Source organism: Cricetulus griseus (assembly GCF_003668045.3).
Source record: "Cricetulus griseus strain 17A/GY chromosome 1 unlocalized genomic scaffold, alternate assembly CriGri-PICRH-1.0 chr1_0, whole genome shotgun sequence".
Classification (NCBI taxonomy): Eukaryota; Metazoa; Chordata; class Mammalia; order Rodentia; family Cricetidae; genus Cricetulus; species Cricetulus griseus.
In genome coordinates this window covers 17,417,378-17,435,906 of record NW_023276806.1, presented here as the reverse complement: position 1 = coordinate 17,435,906, position 18,529 = coordinate 17,417,378, and the positions used below count along the sequence as shown (strand labels likewise).

The following is an 18,529-nucleotide window of genomic DNA, read 5'->3' as shown; positions in this document are numbered from 1 at the left end:
AGTGATGGTGGTAAGTGAGGATATAATCACAAAGTCCCTCTGAAACACAGCCAACAAGTAAATGTCAAGTTGTAGAACAGGTATTAGAAAGGAGTGAAAAGTCAAGAAGTACACAGGGCGCTCAATACGGTGTGTAGCTCCAGTTACTGAAAGGAAAGAAGCTCGCTTGACAGCTTTAGTTCAAATACTGCAGATACAGAACTGAAAACTTTTGATTTGAAAAACTTTCTAAAATGCTCCCTCCATGCTCTTGGTGAAACAAATGTAGAGCTGAACCCATACAGCTTACAGTAACAGGGTATTAAGCAATCTGGTAAAACAAAACAGAAGATGACTAATAGCTTCAGTCTGGTTCAAGGCTACTTTCTCTCTCTCTCTCTCTCTCTCTCTCTCTCTCTCTCTCTCTCTCTCTTTTTTTGTATAACTCAATGTGCCTGTTAAATTATTCCAATCTGTCATTCATTAATAGTAGTTACTGGACCTACGACAATTTTTCTGTTGTTGTTTTTTGAAGGATATAGACAGAGGAGGCAGAAAAAGAGTACATCAGTATTTTTCAAAACTCAACCTTCTAGATCTTTCATTTCTAATCATATCAAGTTATACACTAAGTGAAATTTGAAGAAGAAAAACAAAAGACAAAGAAAGAACCCCCAGACATGCAACCACTAGTGAAAAACAAGGAAGAACAAAAAAGCCATACATAAATTTTCCATGGTCCCAACAGGCCTAATTAAAAACTAACAAACAAGGATAAAAGTGTATGCTATGCTCTGATGATGAAGTGCTATCTACATATCTATCTGACATGCCTTTCACCTCCAAGTCACTTTGCTAACCTGGCACAGTGGAAGATGGCTCCAATTAAGAAAGTCCAATTTCCTGATTCTCTCAGCCAAGATAAGCAAGAGAAGTTGATTTAATCTAGTGGCAAGCTCTAGGGAACTTACCCTTTACAGTTGAAAAACCAGAAAAAGAACTAGACATTTTACTGCAAAAATGGGATTTTGAAATCATGTATGATCTCATTTTATAGCAAGAAAAATTAAGGCCCAGAAGTTTAGTGACCTTCCCTAAATTATACAGTTAGTAGCAAGTTTATTATTAATGCCCAATGTGGAGAATTATTGAAATGTGAAGCAGCTTAGTCTTACTCATGGAATCTAACTTTATTTAGCCAGCAGCTACTCAAGAGCGCTGTAAAATAATTTTCTTCATTCATTAACAGAAATAATGCCATTTAAAAAATGAACCACTTTGACTTAGATAAAAATCATAAACAAAATAGATTTGTTATTTTAAAATAATCACTTCTATTTGCCTGATTACCCTAATTGGAGAAGTAATTTTAAGTAGAATTTCTCATAGTCCAGTGTAGTATTCTTGGAATCAGTTTAAGTCACACACACACAAGAAAAATGAATAAATAACCCAATCCTGGAAAAGGATGTGATGGAAATGAAAATTTCTCACAAGTTTATACATTCATATCTAAGACGAGCAAGAATCAAGTCTGAGTGTTTACAAGAGCAGACTGTTTACTTTATTATATGCTCCAAAAACCAACATACAAAATTGCTGATAATTTTCTTTTTAATTGTGATCTCTCTCCCTCCCTCCTTCCCTCCCCCTCTCTCTTCCCTTTCCTCCTTCCCCTCCCTCCCTATCTTTCTCTCTCTCTCTCATCCCCTCCCCCCCTCTCTCTCTCTCTCTCTCTCTCTCTCACACACACACACACACACACACACACACACACACACACACACACACTGTAGGCTACTGGACAGAGGTAGGATTCTAGCATCAAGGGTCTTCATCTGGTGTTTGTACACAGCTAAGCAGAAAAGACAGTATAGCCCACAGACCTGAAAAAAAGCATGGTTTGTCCTTCCCTCTTTCAGTATCAAGTTACTTATCTCCCAAACTCTACTCTAGCAGTTATAACTTTCCAGAAGTTTCTCATGTCTTTCCCCGACTACAGGATAAAAAAATGTAAATGATACTAGTAAACTTATAATGACCCTCAAAGCTCTACAGGTTCTGTCTACCTCTGCCCCCTTTTCACACTCTGACTTCACTTCCACCATGCTGTCTTCACTTGCAGTGCTCTGAAGAGCTAAGCTGTTTATCTTGCCCCTCTGCCTCAGTTACGGGAGCCCCAGAGGCCCAATAAGCTAGTAAAGCTATCCTTACTACTGTTTTAAATAACAGTCTCTACATCAGCACTTTCTCTCCCCCCTGAATGCTTTTTTCCCCTTGATGGTACTTACTGCAATCAATGTATTATATACTCAGTTTTCTTGGCTTTTGTCTGTTTGCCCACTGACAGCACTACGAGGGAAGGTACTTTTGAGGGTCTGTTCTATTCACAGCATGTACAACAATGCCTAGGTTATAGTAAAATTCAATAAATATTTGTTGAATAAATACATAATTCTAACTTGATAAATAATGCTGACATAGCAAATAGTTATTCATTGTACATTAAAACACAAAACTATACATCATCATCAAATACAAATAGTGCAGGAAGCATGGTATTGCTTTCACAAATTCTAGACAGAGAATGAGAACTAAAATGCATGAGACAATTAGCTTAAGAGTAGACAGCACAAGGTAGAACTATTAACTAATTAGGTTTATTTGTAAATGACTCATGAAATTAGCCCGAATATTTCAGGTTGTACCTAGCATGTAATTAAATGCAAAAATGAGCAACAAATGAGCAATTGTTTGGTTCAAGTTTAGAGGGGGGAAATGAGTAAGTTGCAGCAGTAGGAAGAGACCACGGACAAATGTGCTAATCAGTTTTCAGTCCACTCGACACACTAACTGGGAAGAGGAATCCTCAGTTAAGGAAATACCTCTGTGGTGGTGTGAAAGAAATCCGCCCCTATAGGCTCTTACACAGTGGTGTTATTGGAGGTGTGGCTGTCTAGGAGGAAATGTGTCAGAGGATGGGCTTTGAGGTTTCAAATGCTCAGGCCAGTTTCACTCTCTTCCTGCTGCCTGCCAATTTACAAGTATAACTCTCTGCTTCGCAAGTACACCTCTCTGCTTCTTCTCTAGCACCATGTCTGTCTGGGTGCTGACATGCTTCCCTCCACAACAATAATGGAGTGAATCTCTGAATTGAAAGCCAGCCCCAATTAAATGCTTTTCTTCATAAGAGTTGCTGTGGTTATGGTGTCTCTACACAGCAATAAAACCCTAAGTAAGACAGCCTCTATCAGATTGGCCTGGTTAATGTTCCAGCTATTGCAGGCAGTACCACCCTGGTAGGAGATGCTGTTTGTATAAGAAAGCAAACTGGGCAAGGCATGGGCAGAAAGCCAGCAAGCAGCATTCTCCCATGGTCTCTGTTTCAGTTAATGCTTCCAGGTTCCAGCCTTGAGTCTCTGTCCTGACTTCCCTTAGAGATTGGCTGTAACCTGGGAGTCAAACAAACCCTTCAGCCCCCCCCCCCAAGTTGTTTTTGGTCAATGTTTTGTCACAGCAACAGAAAAGCAAACTAGCACAGCAGGAGATGAGGTTCCAAGTGGGCTTTGTAGACATAATAGCATGAATTGGCAAAAACAGACAAAAAGAATTTGATGAGGCAGCAAAAAGACATGTGAGAAACCGCTGCCAAACAGAATGGAGGGCAGTGATGAGTAATGGTGACCAGAGCGGACAGGCCAGCCCTAATAAAAATAGAGTATAACCTTGTAAGCAGAAGCCTCAGGTATGGGCAAAAACCTCAAAACAGGATGCTGCCCAGCCTGTATCCCAGCACACCAAACCCCTGGGGCCCCTGAACTGCTCCTAAAGGTTCACACAAGCAATTTTAAGTGGGCTCAAAAGAAACTATTTCCTAATCCCACCCTGCTGCCTCCCTTCCTCTCCTAGCCCCTGTAAGATAGCTAGTTACCCCCCCCCCCAAAAAAAAAAGAAGGAAAAAAAAAAAACATACACGAGCAAGACAGGGGATCAAAGTCCAGTTTCCCAATTCAAGGCAAAACAAAGGAAGCTGCCATTTTGTTCCCAAGTTTCCTGCTAGATCCAAGAAGGTAGGTATCCCCAGAAAACCACATCCAGGTGCACCCCCCCCCCCCCCGCTTCCTAATCCTGCGTCACTCACAGTCTTGCATGCAACATTTTTAAAAAAGATCTTTATTAGTACTTGCAGGGTAAATCTTATTCTCACATTCTGACTCTAGGAAAATAGGATAAGGACAGATCTGCACAGAATATTCTATATTCACAAAGAAAACTGTTTATAAGAGAGAGAGAGAGAGAGAGAGAGAGAGAGAGAGAGAGAGAGAGTTCCATAGCACAAGTACCTTGTGGGTAATTCAGTATGGAAAGGAATTAAGAATAAACAGTCTGCTAGAAAAAGCAATTAACGACAGCACCCAAATTCAGAATATTTGCTGTGATACAAGTAAAAGAACTGAAAAAAAACGAGATGGGCTTTAATAGGAAAGACTCAATGATAAGTCTTCAGTGTATACTTTCTGTTTAAAAAGCAAAAGTATTTTTTCTGTGGAACTGTCAATGTTATGCCATATGCTTTTAAAAATATCCATAATAGGGCTAGAGATAGAGTTCTGTCAACAAAGTGATTGACACACAAGCCAAAGGACATAGCTGCCCCCTAGAACCTATGAAAAAAGCCAGAGATAATGGCCCATACTTATTATAATCCCATCACTGGGGAGGTGAAAATAGGCAGGTTAGCCCCTAGAACTCCAGGCTGGCCTACATAGTAAAGACCAAGCCAATGGAAACTTTAAAAAAAAAAAAAAAAATGTAGGTGGTACTTGAGGAATGTCATCAGAGGTGGAACTCTAACTCTCTCTCTCATACACACACACACAAACACACACATATGAGAGAGAGAGTGTGTGTGTCAGAGAGTCAGAGAGACAGAGAGAGAGGCAGACAGAGACATTTGTACACACGCACAAATTTATAGATAGTATCATAAAGGACTCCTATTACGAAATACAAGTTATGTTCAGAAACATGAAAAGAACTACAATCAATTACAGCAGAACTCTAAAACTCTGTCTTCTATTCTGTGTCCCTGAATATCAATGTTGGAAAAAGAAAGATAAGACTCAACAGAACAGAATCCCCAAATGTTTATCGTTGGTTTTTTAAGTTAGTCAGATTTTGTACTTCAGTAGCTTTACTAGAATCAGTAGCAGACTGTTGGAGTTGGAAACACATCCAAACAGGGCAACATCTGGTTTTCATCTATTCTTATGAGACTCAGTGTTTTCAAAATAAAATAAAATACTGAGTCCTGGTTTTTAAAAGTAAGGACTACAGTGTCTGGATTATTAAATGAAGAGGACAATGTGAAAACAGGAAGGCTGGTATTGAAGAAAAGATCACAGCCCACAAAGGACCTTACACGGCTAAGCAGCCTCAGTTTTAGGGTGTGAGAAACAGCCATCATCATATGTATGGATAACAAAAAATTTCACATGCCGTAAAGTGCCACTATACTTTTTTTATTTATTTCCTAAAATGGCAGTACAGAAACTATTTCTTACATATGAGTCAAACACACAGAGACAGTTCCTCAGAGTTGAGTTCCCTCTCAGTGACACAATGCAACTTACCTTTGCAGAGTCATATTCAAAGAGCCTGTGCAACCCTTAATCTTGTTCTGGGCTTCCAGGTGAGTCATCCCTTGTGCACTAATGCCATCAATGCTCAGGACCACATCGCCTATCCGCACATGTGCCTGGGATGCCTTGCCACCGTCTTTCAGCTGCAATAAACAGATCTCATTAGAAACATCACTGTGTAAAACACAAGAACGCTAATGAGACAGTTATACTTTGTTCATACAAAAACTGCATTCATGTACTATTAGAACAACATAAAATTGCCTTGCTTGATAAAAGAAGTTAAAATTGAAATGATTTTCATGTTTTTCTTCTTAAATACTTTATTTAAAAAATCATATTCTGAAAAACGGTCTCTGGTAATGTCCCCATTATTATGCAATATTAGTGTGTGATAAGAAACAGAAAAGTAAAGTATCCATGAAAATTGAGTTTAAGCAAAAGAAAAAGAACAGAACCTAAACCAAAGAATTATTTTAAAAATAAGTTTTTAAAACTCTTTAAACTGCTGTATTTCTGTTTGCGCACAAACATGAGAGGAGGCTCTTGGCATCCTCCTCCTCCTCTGAGTCCTCTGAGTCCATCTTGCATCTGCATCTGAGGATTAGCTTCTTTTAGATCACAGGCCCAAGCATCTTTTATACTGGGTGTGCTTCCTGCTCTAGGCAGCTAACAGGAAAGCAAGGAAATGCATTGATTTGAGACTGCCAGATTGTGTGTGTGTGTGTGTGTGTGTGTGTGTGTGTGTGTGTGTGTGTGTGTGTGTGTGTGTGTTTGTATCACAGTCCTTAACTCCCAGTGTTTCTTTACTTCCTTGATGAAAATGTCTGAATGTTTACATCACTTAGTTTCATCTCCTACAAGCTGCAAATATATGTGTTTTCTTGCCTTCAGGGAGCAAATATAAAATTGCAATAAGTAGAAAAACAATGCAGTTTTCATAAGTAGCTAAATATATGAAACAAATGCAAATAAAAGGGACCATTCTAACTCAATGATGAGCTCAGCATCCAATCAGTCCAAGAAGATTTTACGATTATTACAATATACTTGGTGGCTGCAAGACAGATGAGACCAGGCCAAAAACCAGAAAGTAATTTAAATACTTTCTTTGCAGCACTTATATAAAGGTAATACATGATGCAGAAAGAATATAATCCCAAAGACAGCATCAATAAAACTGTTTTACTCCCTGACTCCATGTGCTTACTGTAGGCTGAGATCCTAGCGTAGTCTCAAAATGTTCACAACTGACTTCTCAGCATTCTCTCTCAGAACTGTCTTTATCTTGTCCTTATCTTCAGGTCACAGAACACAGAAATCTAACACAGCTTCCTGAATTCTGTCTCCTCCTTGAGTACCACATGTAGCAAAAGAACTAAATGTCGTCAGCCTTACTCTTTTCCTTGTCTGACCATACCCTGACCATCTTTTACCTCTATCTTACCTACTATTTGTACCTTTCCAAAATGTTGGTTGCTTAAGTTTAAATATGGTATGTTTAAGCCCCCAAGGATCTGTGTGCTGAGATTTAAACTTCATTGTGAAGTACTTAAAACACTTAATCTGACTATGATGTTTGGAGTTGGGCCCTTTATGCTTAGTATCCAATATGGTAATTAGGATAGGGTTCCCATGAGGTAATCCTGGTAGCTATAAGAAAAACAGAAATGGAGCCTGCCCGGTCACTCCTGCCTTCCCAAGTGACATCCTACATGCACACCATAGGGGTCTGTCAGAAAGAATGCCATCACTAGGTGTGGTCCTTTAACCCTGGACCTCCAGAAGAGAAAACTTAAATAAAAATTACTCTTTATATAGCTCACTCTTACTGCACCATTGGCAACAGTAAAATGAACTGGCAAGTTCTGGAGGGTTACTAAGACCACTGGCAATAGCCTGAAATGTTTGGGAACCTCAATGGCTAACAACTCCAAAAGTTACCCATTTCTGGGACTGGATTTTTATTAGTTAGCCTCTGTTGTCTAACAGCACCAGTGCTGTCCCATTATAGGGTAATTCCATTTTAATTCTTTTTTATTGGGGGGGGGCTTCTAAAATACTTTTTAATTCATTTTAACAACCACAGTTTCCCTCTCCTCCTCCCCCTCATCCCCACCTCTTTCCACCCAACTGAGAAGTTTCTATACCCTATAAGCCTCTCCCCAGTATAGCAATCCAAATCAGACCAAATTAGAAAAAGCCCGCGTTTAATGGATACAATGCTCCTGGATGGTTTTCCAGTCCCCCAGAAAGGAGACAGAAAAGAGAGACAGGAAAACCACCAGTCTGTTTTCTGGGGGACAGTTTAAATAGCCTGTGGGAGTGGTCTTAAGCCCCTCTGGGGGAGGGGCCATCATTTGGAGGGCTTTCTGAGATGCAGCAGAGTTTGGAGAGAGATAGGGGAGGAGGCTTGGATGGAACTTCCACCATAACACTCACCCCCCCTTCCATTCCCCAGAAAGGGTAAGGTCTCCCATGGGAATAAACAAAGCATGGCACACCCCCTCCTCCCTAAGGAATGGACTCCAAAAAGTCAACTCATGTACCAGGGACCCATTCTAGTCCAATTCCAGGGGCATCACAAACAGACTAAGACACACAACTGTCACCCACATGCCAAGGGCGTAGTTCTGCCCCATGAAGATTCCTCAGCTGTGGATACAGAATCCATGCGGTCCCATGAACTCTAGTTGCCTATCTGTGGGTTTCCCAGGCAAAATCTTGACTCTGCCCCCTTGCTCATGTAATCCCACCTCCTCCTCTTTATGTGTGTACGGAAATATTTTAGGAAGCTTCTACAATAACATGTTTTCATATGGCTTCTCTGAGAAGTCTTAATTGTTACTTACCTGCCCCCCCACACACTTTTCATCTTCCAACCTGTCCTTCCCTCCCCAACTTCAATTTATCCCTTCCTGTTCCATAATTTTCTCTTAAGACTTTAATCCAGTGCCTTCTATTCCCTGTCCCTTAAAAGCACCCCCATGATCCCTTAGTAATTTCCTGACCTCTGTGAGTATTCCAAACGAACAGCACATACCTAGAGAGACAAAGCTAACACCCATGAATGAAAGAAAACATATACTGCTTGTTTTTCTGTGCCTGGATTATCTCAATCAGGATTTTCTCCAGCTCCACCTATTTACCCACTAATTTTGTATTTCATAAAAGCTAAGAAATAAGTGTAAATATATATTTTCATTTTCTAATCATCTCATCGGTTGATTCATAGAATATGGAGAAATAAAGATGGAAGCGACCTAGAAGTTTCATTCGTACTGGTTAGTTTTCATGATGATGTAAAATGCTACACCAACAACTCAAAAAGTTACCCATTTCTGAGACTAGGTCTTCATTTGTTGGCATCTATTGTCTAGTGGGGCAACTGTTGCCCCCATCAAACCAAAGAATAAAAAGTAACCAATCTTTCCCAGCTATGAACTTTGTGAGCTGTAACAATAATAGGCCTAGTGCAATACTGCACAAATGTCCTGAGAGCAATCAATTTAGCAAAAATAGAAAAAACCACTACACCTGGCCTCATTATTGGACCAAGAAGCTATCTAAACAAACAATAAACCCTGTGATAAATGGACACAGAATTAAAGCAACTCCTAATTGCATTACACCCAAAGACTAAAGCATCTCACAACCTTCATTAGAGAGACGTGTGCACGTAGTAGATGATAATCAACAGAGACCCACAACTGGCCAAGGTGTACAGAATGCCTACCCTAAATGAAACACAAACATAACACACCCTCTTCCAAAGGCTCGGGGATCACTGAAGAAGAAGTGGAAAAAGAGTAAGAGCTAAAAGCTATAGATGCCCGTAAGGAAACAGTGTCTTCTAGCTGCACACATGAAGTCACACTGTTTGTGGCAGCATGCACAACACCTATTTAAGCCCCAGCCAGACTGAACCCTGGCATGAAGAGAGGAGTTTGACATAATTAATAAATTTAAAGGGATAAACAGGTTGCATTAATGCTGTATAGAGTGATGTATTAGTTACTTTTCTGGGTGCTGTGACCAAAATCCATGACAGAAATGACTAAAGAGACGGTGGTTTCTTTTCTCTTGTATTTTAAAATTACATTTTACCTCATTTACGTGCCTGAGGATGTGGAGGTCAGAGGATAACTTGTAAGAGTTGGTTCACTCCTCCCATCATCTCAGTCATGGAGATTAAACACAAGTCATCATGGTTGATGGCAGGCATCTTTATCGGCTGAGTCCTTGTTGGACCAATGTTGCTTTTGACTCACATTTTCAGAGAGATTTTAGTTCTTCATGGCAAAGAATACATAATCAGATCAGAAAGCAAGGATAGAGCAGAAGTCTAACCTTCAAAGTGCTGCCCCTACTGAGCTTCTTCTATTGTCTCCTACTTTTACCTCTTAAAGGCTACAAAGCCCTTGAAGTAACAGCAGCAATTCAGAACATAAGCCCGTGTTTCCCAGGAAAACCATAACAAATGGGAAATGTCGCCTTTAATCCAAGCACTCGGGAGGCAGAGGCAGGCGGATCTCTGTGAGTTCCAGGCCAGCCTGGTCTCCAGAGCGAGTGCCAGGATAGGCTCCAAAAGCTACACAGTGAAACCCTATCTTGAAAAACCAAACCAAACCAAACAAAACAAAACAAAAAAACAAATAGGAAATGTCTAATGTACAGAATTTAGGACTTTTGAGCAGGTAGCAGTCACCTTACTAAATATCCTACAGGAGCTTCATATTCTATTTCTGTAAGGCAGTCATTCATCAGAAGGCCCATGCTTTTTAAATTGTGTAGTATAGAACATTGCTATAAACTGCGAATGACAAAGGAGAGTCTACAGGATCATTTATTATTTATATCGCCCATCTTTTAAACTTATAAAAAAAAGCTACATTTGTTTGAAGCAGTAATTATTCTCTGTCACCACTGTAACCTGCACATGTTATACAGCAGTGCCTCATCTTCTGTAAATATACAATGTGCAGAGATAAGTAGCCATCAGAGTTCCTGAGTCAAGGCCAGTAAAAATCAAACAAATGACAGAACAACACTTTAACTCTTTGTATCCACTGGTCAGTACTGTTAACCAATTTTCTATAGACTTAATTGTAGCTACATGTTTCTTTAAAAATCCTTAACTATTTGGTCTCACTGAGGCTGCAAGCTACTGTGGCTGCACACATTGGAACTAGCTCTGAATTCAATTCTTCTGGCCAATGCTGAGAAGGAGGTAATACACGACAGTGTACTAAGGAAAGGTCTATCATCACTCATCTATAGGAATACATGCATTTTTTAGTCCACTATCTGTAATTATACATTCATTTTCCTCTATTTAAAAACAAAAACAAAACTCCAGACTTCAGTAAGTAGAGAACACAGACTGCCTGTGGTGGGCAGAAATTAGACCTCATCTTAATTTCACTAGAAATACCCAACAGTAAACCTTCTCCTAGCATTATAGGAAGGTAGCTTCTGTCTAGTGTCTTTTACTGCCCTAAGAAAGGACAGAGTCATAAAGCAACTAGTACTATTTACTGAACATCAACAGTAAGTCAGGAACTTCAGGATACCCTTCAATATTCTTTATTACAGTCATATATTCTTGCTCTGTTCTACAATTAAGAAAAAGAGCTTCCAACTGGTTGAATGACTTGGTACATCCATACATCGAGTGACAATGCATTACTGAGCACCAGCTTTGAAGCAGACAATAATAAGTTCATATTCACACTATGTTTGCTGGTTGTGCCACCTGGCATGGTGTCTCTAAGCTCCAGCTTTGAAAATGATGAATAAAATTCTACATGCCTCATAGAGTCACTTACTGACAACCAAAATGCTGATACATGCTAAAACACACAATACATTTTCTGTTTTTCTCATGTTATTTTTGGTTAAAGCTTATTGTTATTCATTTTGGTCAGATCTGTTTCTGTCTATTCCTTACCTTCCTAAAAGAAAGACTAACCATTACTCTATGTCTAAAATCCACATATGAATGAGTACATACAATGCCTGTCTTTTTGTGACTGGGTTACCTTGCTCAGAATGCTTTCTTCTAGTTCCATCCATTTGCCTGCGAATTTCAAGATTCCACTGCCCCCCCCCAACTGAGCAGTAATCCATTGTGTAAAAGTACCACATTTTTTCTATGCATTCTTCAGTTGAGGGGCATCTAGGTTGTTTCTAGGTTCTGGCTATTACAAATAATGCTGCTATGAACATCATTGAACAGATGTCCTTGTTGTATGAATGTGCTTCTTTGGGGTATATGCCTAAGAGTGGAATTGCTGGATCTTGTGGTAGACTGATTCCCATTTTCCTGAGGAGTCGCCATACAGATTTCCAAAGTGGCTATATGAGTTGGCACTCACACCAGCAGTGGAGAAGTGTTCCCCTTTCTCACAACCTCTCCAGCATAGTGTCATTGGTGTTTTTGATTTTAGCCATTCTGACAGGAGTAAGATGGTATCTCAGAGTTGTTTTGATTTACATTTCCCTGATGGGTAAGGATGTTGAACACTTTATGTGTCTTTCAGCCATTTTAGATTCCTCTATCGAGAATTGTCTATTTAGTTCCGTACCCCACTTTTTAATTGAATTATTTGGTTAATTATTATTTGGAGACTAGCTTCCTTAAATGCCCTCTCCTGATAATGAGATTGAGGACTAATTCATATGCCTTCACATATCCCTCATCCAGCAGCTGGTGGAAGTAGAAGCAGACACCCACAGCTAAGCCTTGAACTGAACTGAAATCCAGACGCAGAGAAGGAGGGGTCCAGCCCCCTGAATGTGGGTGTCAGTGAGGAGACCTTGGAAATCTATGGGGCCTCTTGTAGTGGGTCAGTACTATCACTACCATAGGAATGGACTTTAGGAGCCCATCCCACATGAGGGATCCTCCCTGAGCCTAGACACAAGGGGGTTGGCCTAGGCCCTATCCCAAAGAATATGACAGATTTTGAAGACCCCCTAAGCAAGGCCTCACCCTTCCTAGGGAGCAGAAAGGGTATGGGATGGGTAGGGTGTTAGTTGGGGGGAAAGGGGGGAGGGAGAGGGATCTGGGATCCACATGTAAAATAATTTTCTTGCTAATAAAAAAAAGGAAAAAAAAGAAATTAGACTAAGAAAAAGAAAAGAAAAGAAAGGCTAACCATTCTTCTCCTTCACTCATTGTTGAGGAATACTCCTCTACACTGTGTGAAGGTGTGTCACTGTGACTGGTTTAATAAAAAGCTAAATGGTCAACAGCTAAGCAGGAGGTATAGACAAGACTTCTAAACAGGAACATCTCTGGGAAGAAGAAAGGCAGAGTCACCAGCCAGATGTTGAGGAAACAGGATGTACAATACAGAGTAAAGGTAACCAAGCCACACAAAAGAATGCAGATTTTAAAATATGGGTTAATTTTAAGTTATAAGGACTAGTGGGACAAACCTAACCTAAGGCCAAGCTTTCATAATTAACAATATGTCTCTGTGTCATTTTTTTTGTGAGCTAGTGGCCCAATAAAAAGTCCGTCTGTCTACAGTTGTCCTTCCTGGGTAAGGAACATCTTCCTGTCCTGCTTACTACTATCCAAACTCCATTACCTCAGTATGGTGATAACCTATCATTGACTTAATGTAAAAATTGTCGTCATTGTACCAAGAGGCTAACATATTCTAGGTGGGTGCTGGTGAAGATGCCTTGAGTTCATGATGAGAGAAGGAGTAAAAGTAAGACAAGAAATCACGAAGCACAGGAGCTAAAACAAGAGGGAACAGATCACAGAATATGGAACAGGGAGCCAGGACAAGGGGAGAAAGTTACCCCAGAGACAGGAAAACACACCTAAGCCTTGTCTTGAAACATGCATCCACATATACATATATAAACTATGTAAGTTAAACAGAAATAGTTCACATCTGATGCATACTGGTAAAATAACAAGCATGGCTATAATTAGTATGATTTAGAGCCAGTGTTTCCATACCTATATTTATGTCATTGAAGGATAAGTAATTTTTAATTTATTTAAGAATTTTACTTAATAAATAATAAATTTTACTCAATAGTTTAAGTAAAATTAGTAACCATGAGTCCCTAAACTGTTTAGTTTTCTTGGTTCCAGTAAGGTTTCTTCCATGAACTTTTTAATTAAAGAGAAAAGCAGCACTGCATCTTCATAAAACTAAAGTGAAAATTAAACACCTGAGACAGGCAAACTAACAAGACAAGGTCCTCCAAAAGATGCTAGTTAAAAGACCATCTTACCCAGGAAGAAGTTCCTTATGGCTTGTGAAGGATGACACTGTCCTGTCACTCCTACCCACTCAGAGTTGTTACCACTTGAGGACATCTTCCTCACAGAAACAGAGCTCCCACTTAAAAACTCCTGACAGCCCACTCTGAGCGCAGATCATCCAGCCGTCTACCCCTGAAAGCCTCCTTTACTGTCATCATCTAGCAACTGCCAAACTGTGCATGGCCTAGCTGTATACAGTACTGACTCTGTCTTAGAATTCTCTAATGAAATTTACCTTTCCAGATTAGAAGAAATGCTCAATAAACAAGTAAAAACCTTTTTTTCCCTTAATTGGAAATTGGATAGCAGTTTAAAAAGCCAGAAAATACCAGCACAGATATGACATACTGAAAATATGTAAGCCCAAGTTCATCATAGAAATCAGCTTCCAGACACAACACTTTGATTTCAGGGTTTCACTAAACACAGCGATTGTTGTTAGTTCAGAAGAAATTTATTATGGGAAGTGTCCTGTAATGAAGACAGCATGTAGGGTAAAAAGTGGGAGACTTATACCTCACAATGAGACATTACCAAGCCCAAGCTTTCTGCCTTCTGCATATTTTCAACAAATTCGGAATGCTTGGAAACACATGACCCGAGTACCACCAGTATGGCAGGAATGCCACCGACTCAGTAAATGTAAAAAAGGAACAATAAATATGATAGTTCAAAAAGGAACAGCCAGTTTCCCATGTCAAAAATTCATGAGAACCAAACCATGGGAAAAATAAAAGTTACTGTTTTTCTAATGGCAGTTACCAAAACTTGGGGGAGGGGAGGGTGGTTCTAAAAAGTTTTGTCTATCTGATCAGCAGGATTTTCTGGAGGCAAAGAATTAGAAAAGGTAGGGTTTTGTTTTTTTTTATCTAATTAATAAGTAAAGTTTCATTTTGCTTTAAAACGTATTTTCGAGTATCTCGTACAGAATTTAAAAACTTGAGTCTTTGGTGGAAATGTTCTAAGTGCATTCCCAGGGCACTATTATGTAGCATGTCCCATTGTCAACTCTCAAAAACATGTGAGAATGTAAAAAGCCACATCTGCACCAAAGAACTTGTTTTCTTGCCAATGATGAGTGAGTGAATGTCACCTTATCATCAATATCACAAATAAAATGCCAGAGATGTTTTATTAGCAGATAGAGCCTAATAAACCAAAAGGAAGCAAAGGTAAAAATAAATAAATAAATAAATAAATAAATAAATAAATAAATAAATAAATAGGTGAAAAAACAATTGTGACATATTGCTTTAAAAAGAACTTGCTGAGGCTTATCTCAGATCCCAATTTGCTTACTGTCACACTAATTCATATTAGTCTATCTTACAATATTACAGTAGAGTACTTCAGTCTTAGGCTATTGCATATTGTCTGTACACAAAGCAGTCTTCAAATGCTGCTAAAGGAAACTTTAAAATGGCTGTCACTAGTTTTGAAGCTGTGATGGGGTGGCTGTGGTTTACATACTGGAAGCATTTCGAGCACAATGTCCTCAGAAGGGATTACTGTGAGCCCTCAGCTTCCACAAGATCATGTTTTATAAAAGAGCAAGGCTGGGCATGCACCCACTGCTTCCCATCTTGCCACATGACTTCTCACTACGCACACAGTCACCACATGATGCCATGATGGTAGTCACATGATACCACATGACTACCCAGATAAGAAGGCCTTGCCCAAGGTGTAGTCTAATCCTGGACTTTCATTCTCCAAAACTAATCCAAGTCTGCTAATACTGTTTTAGTAAGACAACTATATTTCCCTACATTGGTTGAAATAGACTCCTTTTCTACCCTACCAAACCCTAAGAAACATAAACATGCAGTGTTTCACTTTATCTTATACTCCTTATATCCAGGCACGAAGACTTAATGTGTTTCAAGACTATGAGCTAAGTCAAACTCTTACCTTTATAAAACACCCTAAATCAAAAATCTTGTTACAGCAACAGAAAGTAGACTACCAGATGTCTACTTGGTGATATCCCTTTAAAACCTGAGCTTGCTTTGGATTTGATGCCTTTTTCTTTGAAATGAAAGGATTTGGCTTTTTGTGGGTTGGAGCAGTAGAAAGGCAAAGTTAGCAAGCACTCACTGACATCCTCACTCAATGAAAGAACAAGACTCTGACTCATGCAAGCACTTTAACTATGGGTTCTGCTTTTTGGTTTGTGAGTCAAACTATAAGCAATTTTACCCAAACGTTAGGGGGAAAATACCTTATATGGAAGCAGTAAAGAGAATACCTCAAAGTATGTGTCATTATGAATTACAAACCAAACAGAGGTGAGCCAGTGCTTACGTCTCTGTCCTTATGGAGTCACTGAACCATGTAGTTCAAACGCAGGACCCATGCTGACACAGGCTCACTAGACACCACTTCTAATTCTATCCCACCATGTGCAAATAAAACACAAACTCTCCTTTTTTTAAAATATATATTTATTTTATCGATACCACCATGTCTTCACAATAAAGTATTTGAGTTTTTAAAATGTTTTAATTTATAATGCCCACACTGCATTTTAATGAAAATAAATCTAAAAAAGAAATTAAGAAAAATATTAAGTTTACAATAAATATGAATGTTTTATTTACTGCTATGCATATTTTCCTTAGTCTTAATGTTTAATGTCCTACAAATTCTAAGTGGAAATCACTTACTTCTCACAAAATAGTTTTTTTTTGTAAAATTTTATGAACTTTTGAATATATTTTCCTTTTCTAACTATCGAAACTGAAGTTGCTAATTTTTTTTAATTCTTTAATTACTAGTCATATTTACATATCTATCCCCCCCATTCCCTAGCCCTCCCATCCTCCCATGTTCCCCACCAACTGGCCCCAATCCATCCCCCAACTCCTCCCCAGGGATAGTGAGGCCCTCCACAGGCGACCTTCAAAGTCCATCATATCATTTGGGGGAGGGCCTAGGCCATCCTTGCTGTATCTGGGCTGCAATCACAAACTCTTCTTAAGCTGTGATATACTACTGAAATGCTTCACTAACAGTTGAATTTTATAGCCAGTTTGTGTGTCTATGCCCAAAGATCTCATGCCTTTTGCAGTTAATATGTAAACATTAGTCCTCCAAAAATGCAAAGGTTTGCTTGCTTGTAAAAATAACACATCTACTAACAGCTCACAACCAAGTGAACTTGTCACAAATAGAAAAACCAGTGTTCTTATCTGGAATACTTGGAGATATGTCCTTTTTAAAAAGTCAAAAACAAAGCCACAATTAACTAAAAGGGTAAAAGAGGATTAGTGAATTCTAGTTTACCCTGGAACAAATTAACAAGGATAATCATCTGTTGCAAACACCCATCTTCCTCCACCAGGTTCTGTTCACAGGTCCTCTGAAATCCTAAGCAAGCATGGGTATATTTCCATCTAGTGAAACTTTCCCCAGATTCTCAAAAGCATCTATGACCCCAAACTGAAGAAATTACCATTTAACGAAACCTTAGAACAGAGGATTTTAAAGCCTGGCTCCTAACTGCCAGCACTAGTGCACTGGTACAGAAAGGAGAAAACCCTCCATTACCCACAAGCAAACCATCTTCAGATGTCTCAATACAAAACTCCATTAACATCAGGAAAAGTTAGGAATGCTCAGAGAAGGATGAAATTTTATTTTTAATGGCTAAAAAAGGTTTTTGCATGCAAATAAGAGATAAGCATAGCTTTAAAATATTTATTTATTTTAAAACTCCAGTATTTATAGCATATATAAACATCTAACAATTATTCCAGTAAAGCAATGCCTTCAGTCCTGATAACAAATATAAAAGGATATGGCCCTCTGCTGTTTTACACTGCTCACAAGGATCTCCTTCTCTACACAAAGCAAAAAGTGACGAGTCCTCTTTCTCCCTAGTTTATCGCACAGCAATAATTCTGAATACATTTCTGTAAAAATAAGAGTACTTGCTCCAGATATCTATGCCACACGCACGCACGTACGTGAACTCCTGTCCAACTACTACATAAGCTTTATAAACGGTTACTCTCCATTTCTGTATTTCAAGTCTGTTCACACTGTGGCTGGTCTGCAGACCATACTGTAAGCATGCTGCTTCTAAGAAATGACCATATCACATCTTACTTTCTAGTCTACCACACATGGACTAAACAGAACAAGCATCTGATAAAATAGTGCAGCATAGGCAGGCGTTGGTGGTGATGCCTTTAATCCCAGCACTCGGGAGGCAGAGGCAGGCGGATCTCTGTGAGTTCAAGGCCAGCATGTTCTCCAGAGCAGTGCCAGAATAGGCTCCAAAGCTACACAGAGAAACCCTGTCTCGAAAAAACAAAAAACAAACAAACAAAAAAATAGTGCAGCATAAAATCAAAGGCATTTTGCTTATATTAAATATAGTTGAAAAGTGTTGTGCCTTTGTCAAGATGAACTTCATATGCACATTTCCATTTCTGTGTGATGGCATTAACGGGAAGTCCAGGGTATGTGTGACTAATTATAATTCTACGAGCTGTATGTCCTTGTGTGATAATCAACATCAGCCCAACGTTTTATTACAAGGAAGCCTGAAGGCTGTTCTTGCTCAGCCATTAACAGATCTGTGCCTCAGAGCAAGCCACTACATCTGTCT

At 39.2% G+C, this 18,529-nt stretch overlaps 1 protein-coding gene across 5 annotated transcripts in view; it reads right to left on the bottom strand.

Annotated features, from left to right (window-relative positions):
- Positions 1-18,529, bottom strand: part of Pdlim5 (PDZ and LIM domain 5) — a 169,674-nt gene that overhangs the window by 108,681 nt on the left and 42,464 nt on the right. For all 5 annotated transcript variants that reach the window (XM_027395849.2, XM_035451934.1, XM_027395852.2 and 2 more), the window contains exon 3: positions 5,613-5,764. In XM_027395849.2, coding sequence (XP_027251650.1) covers positions 5,613-5,764 — 152 coding nt within the window. The remainder of the gene's footprint in view (positions 1-5,612; positions 5,765-18,529) is intronic.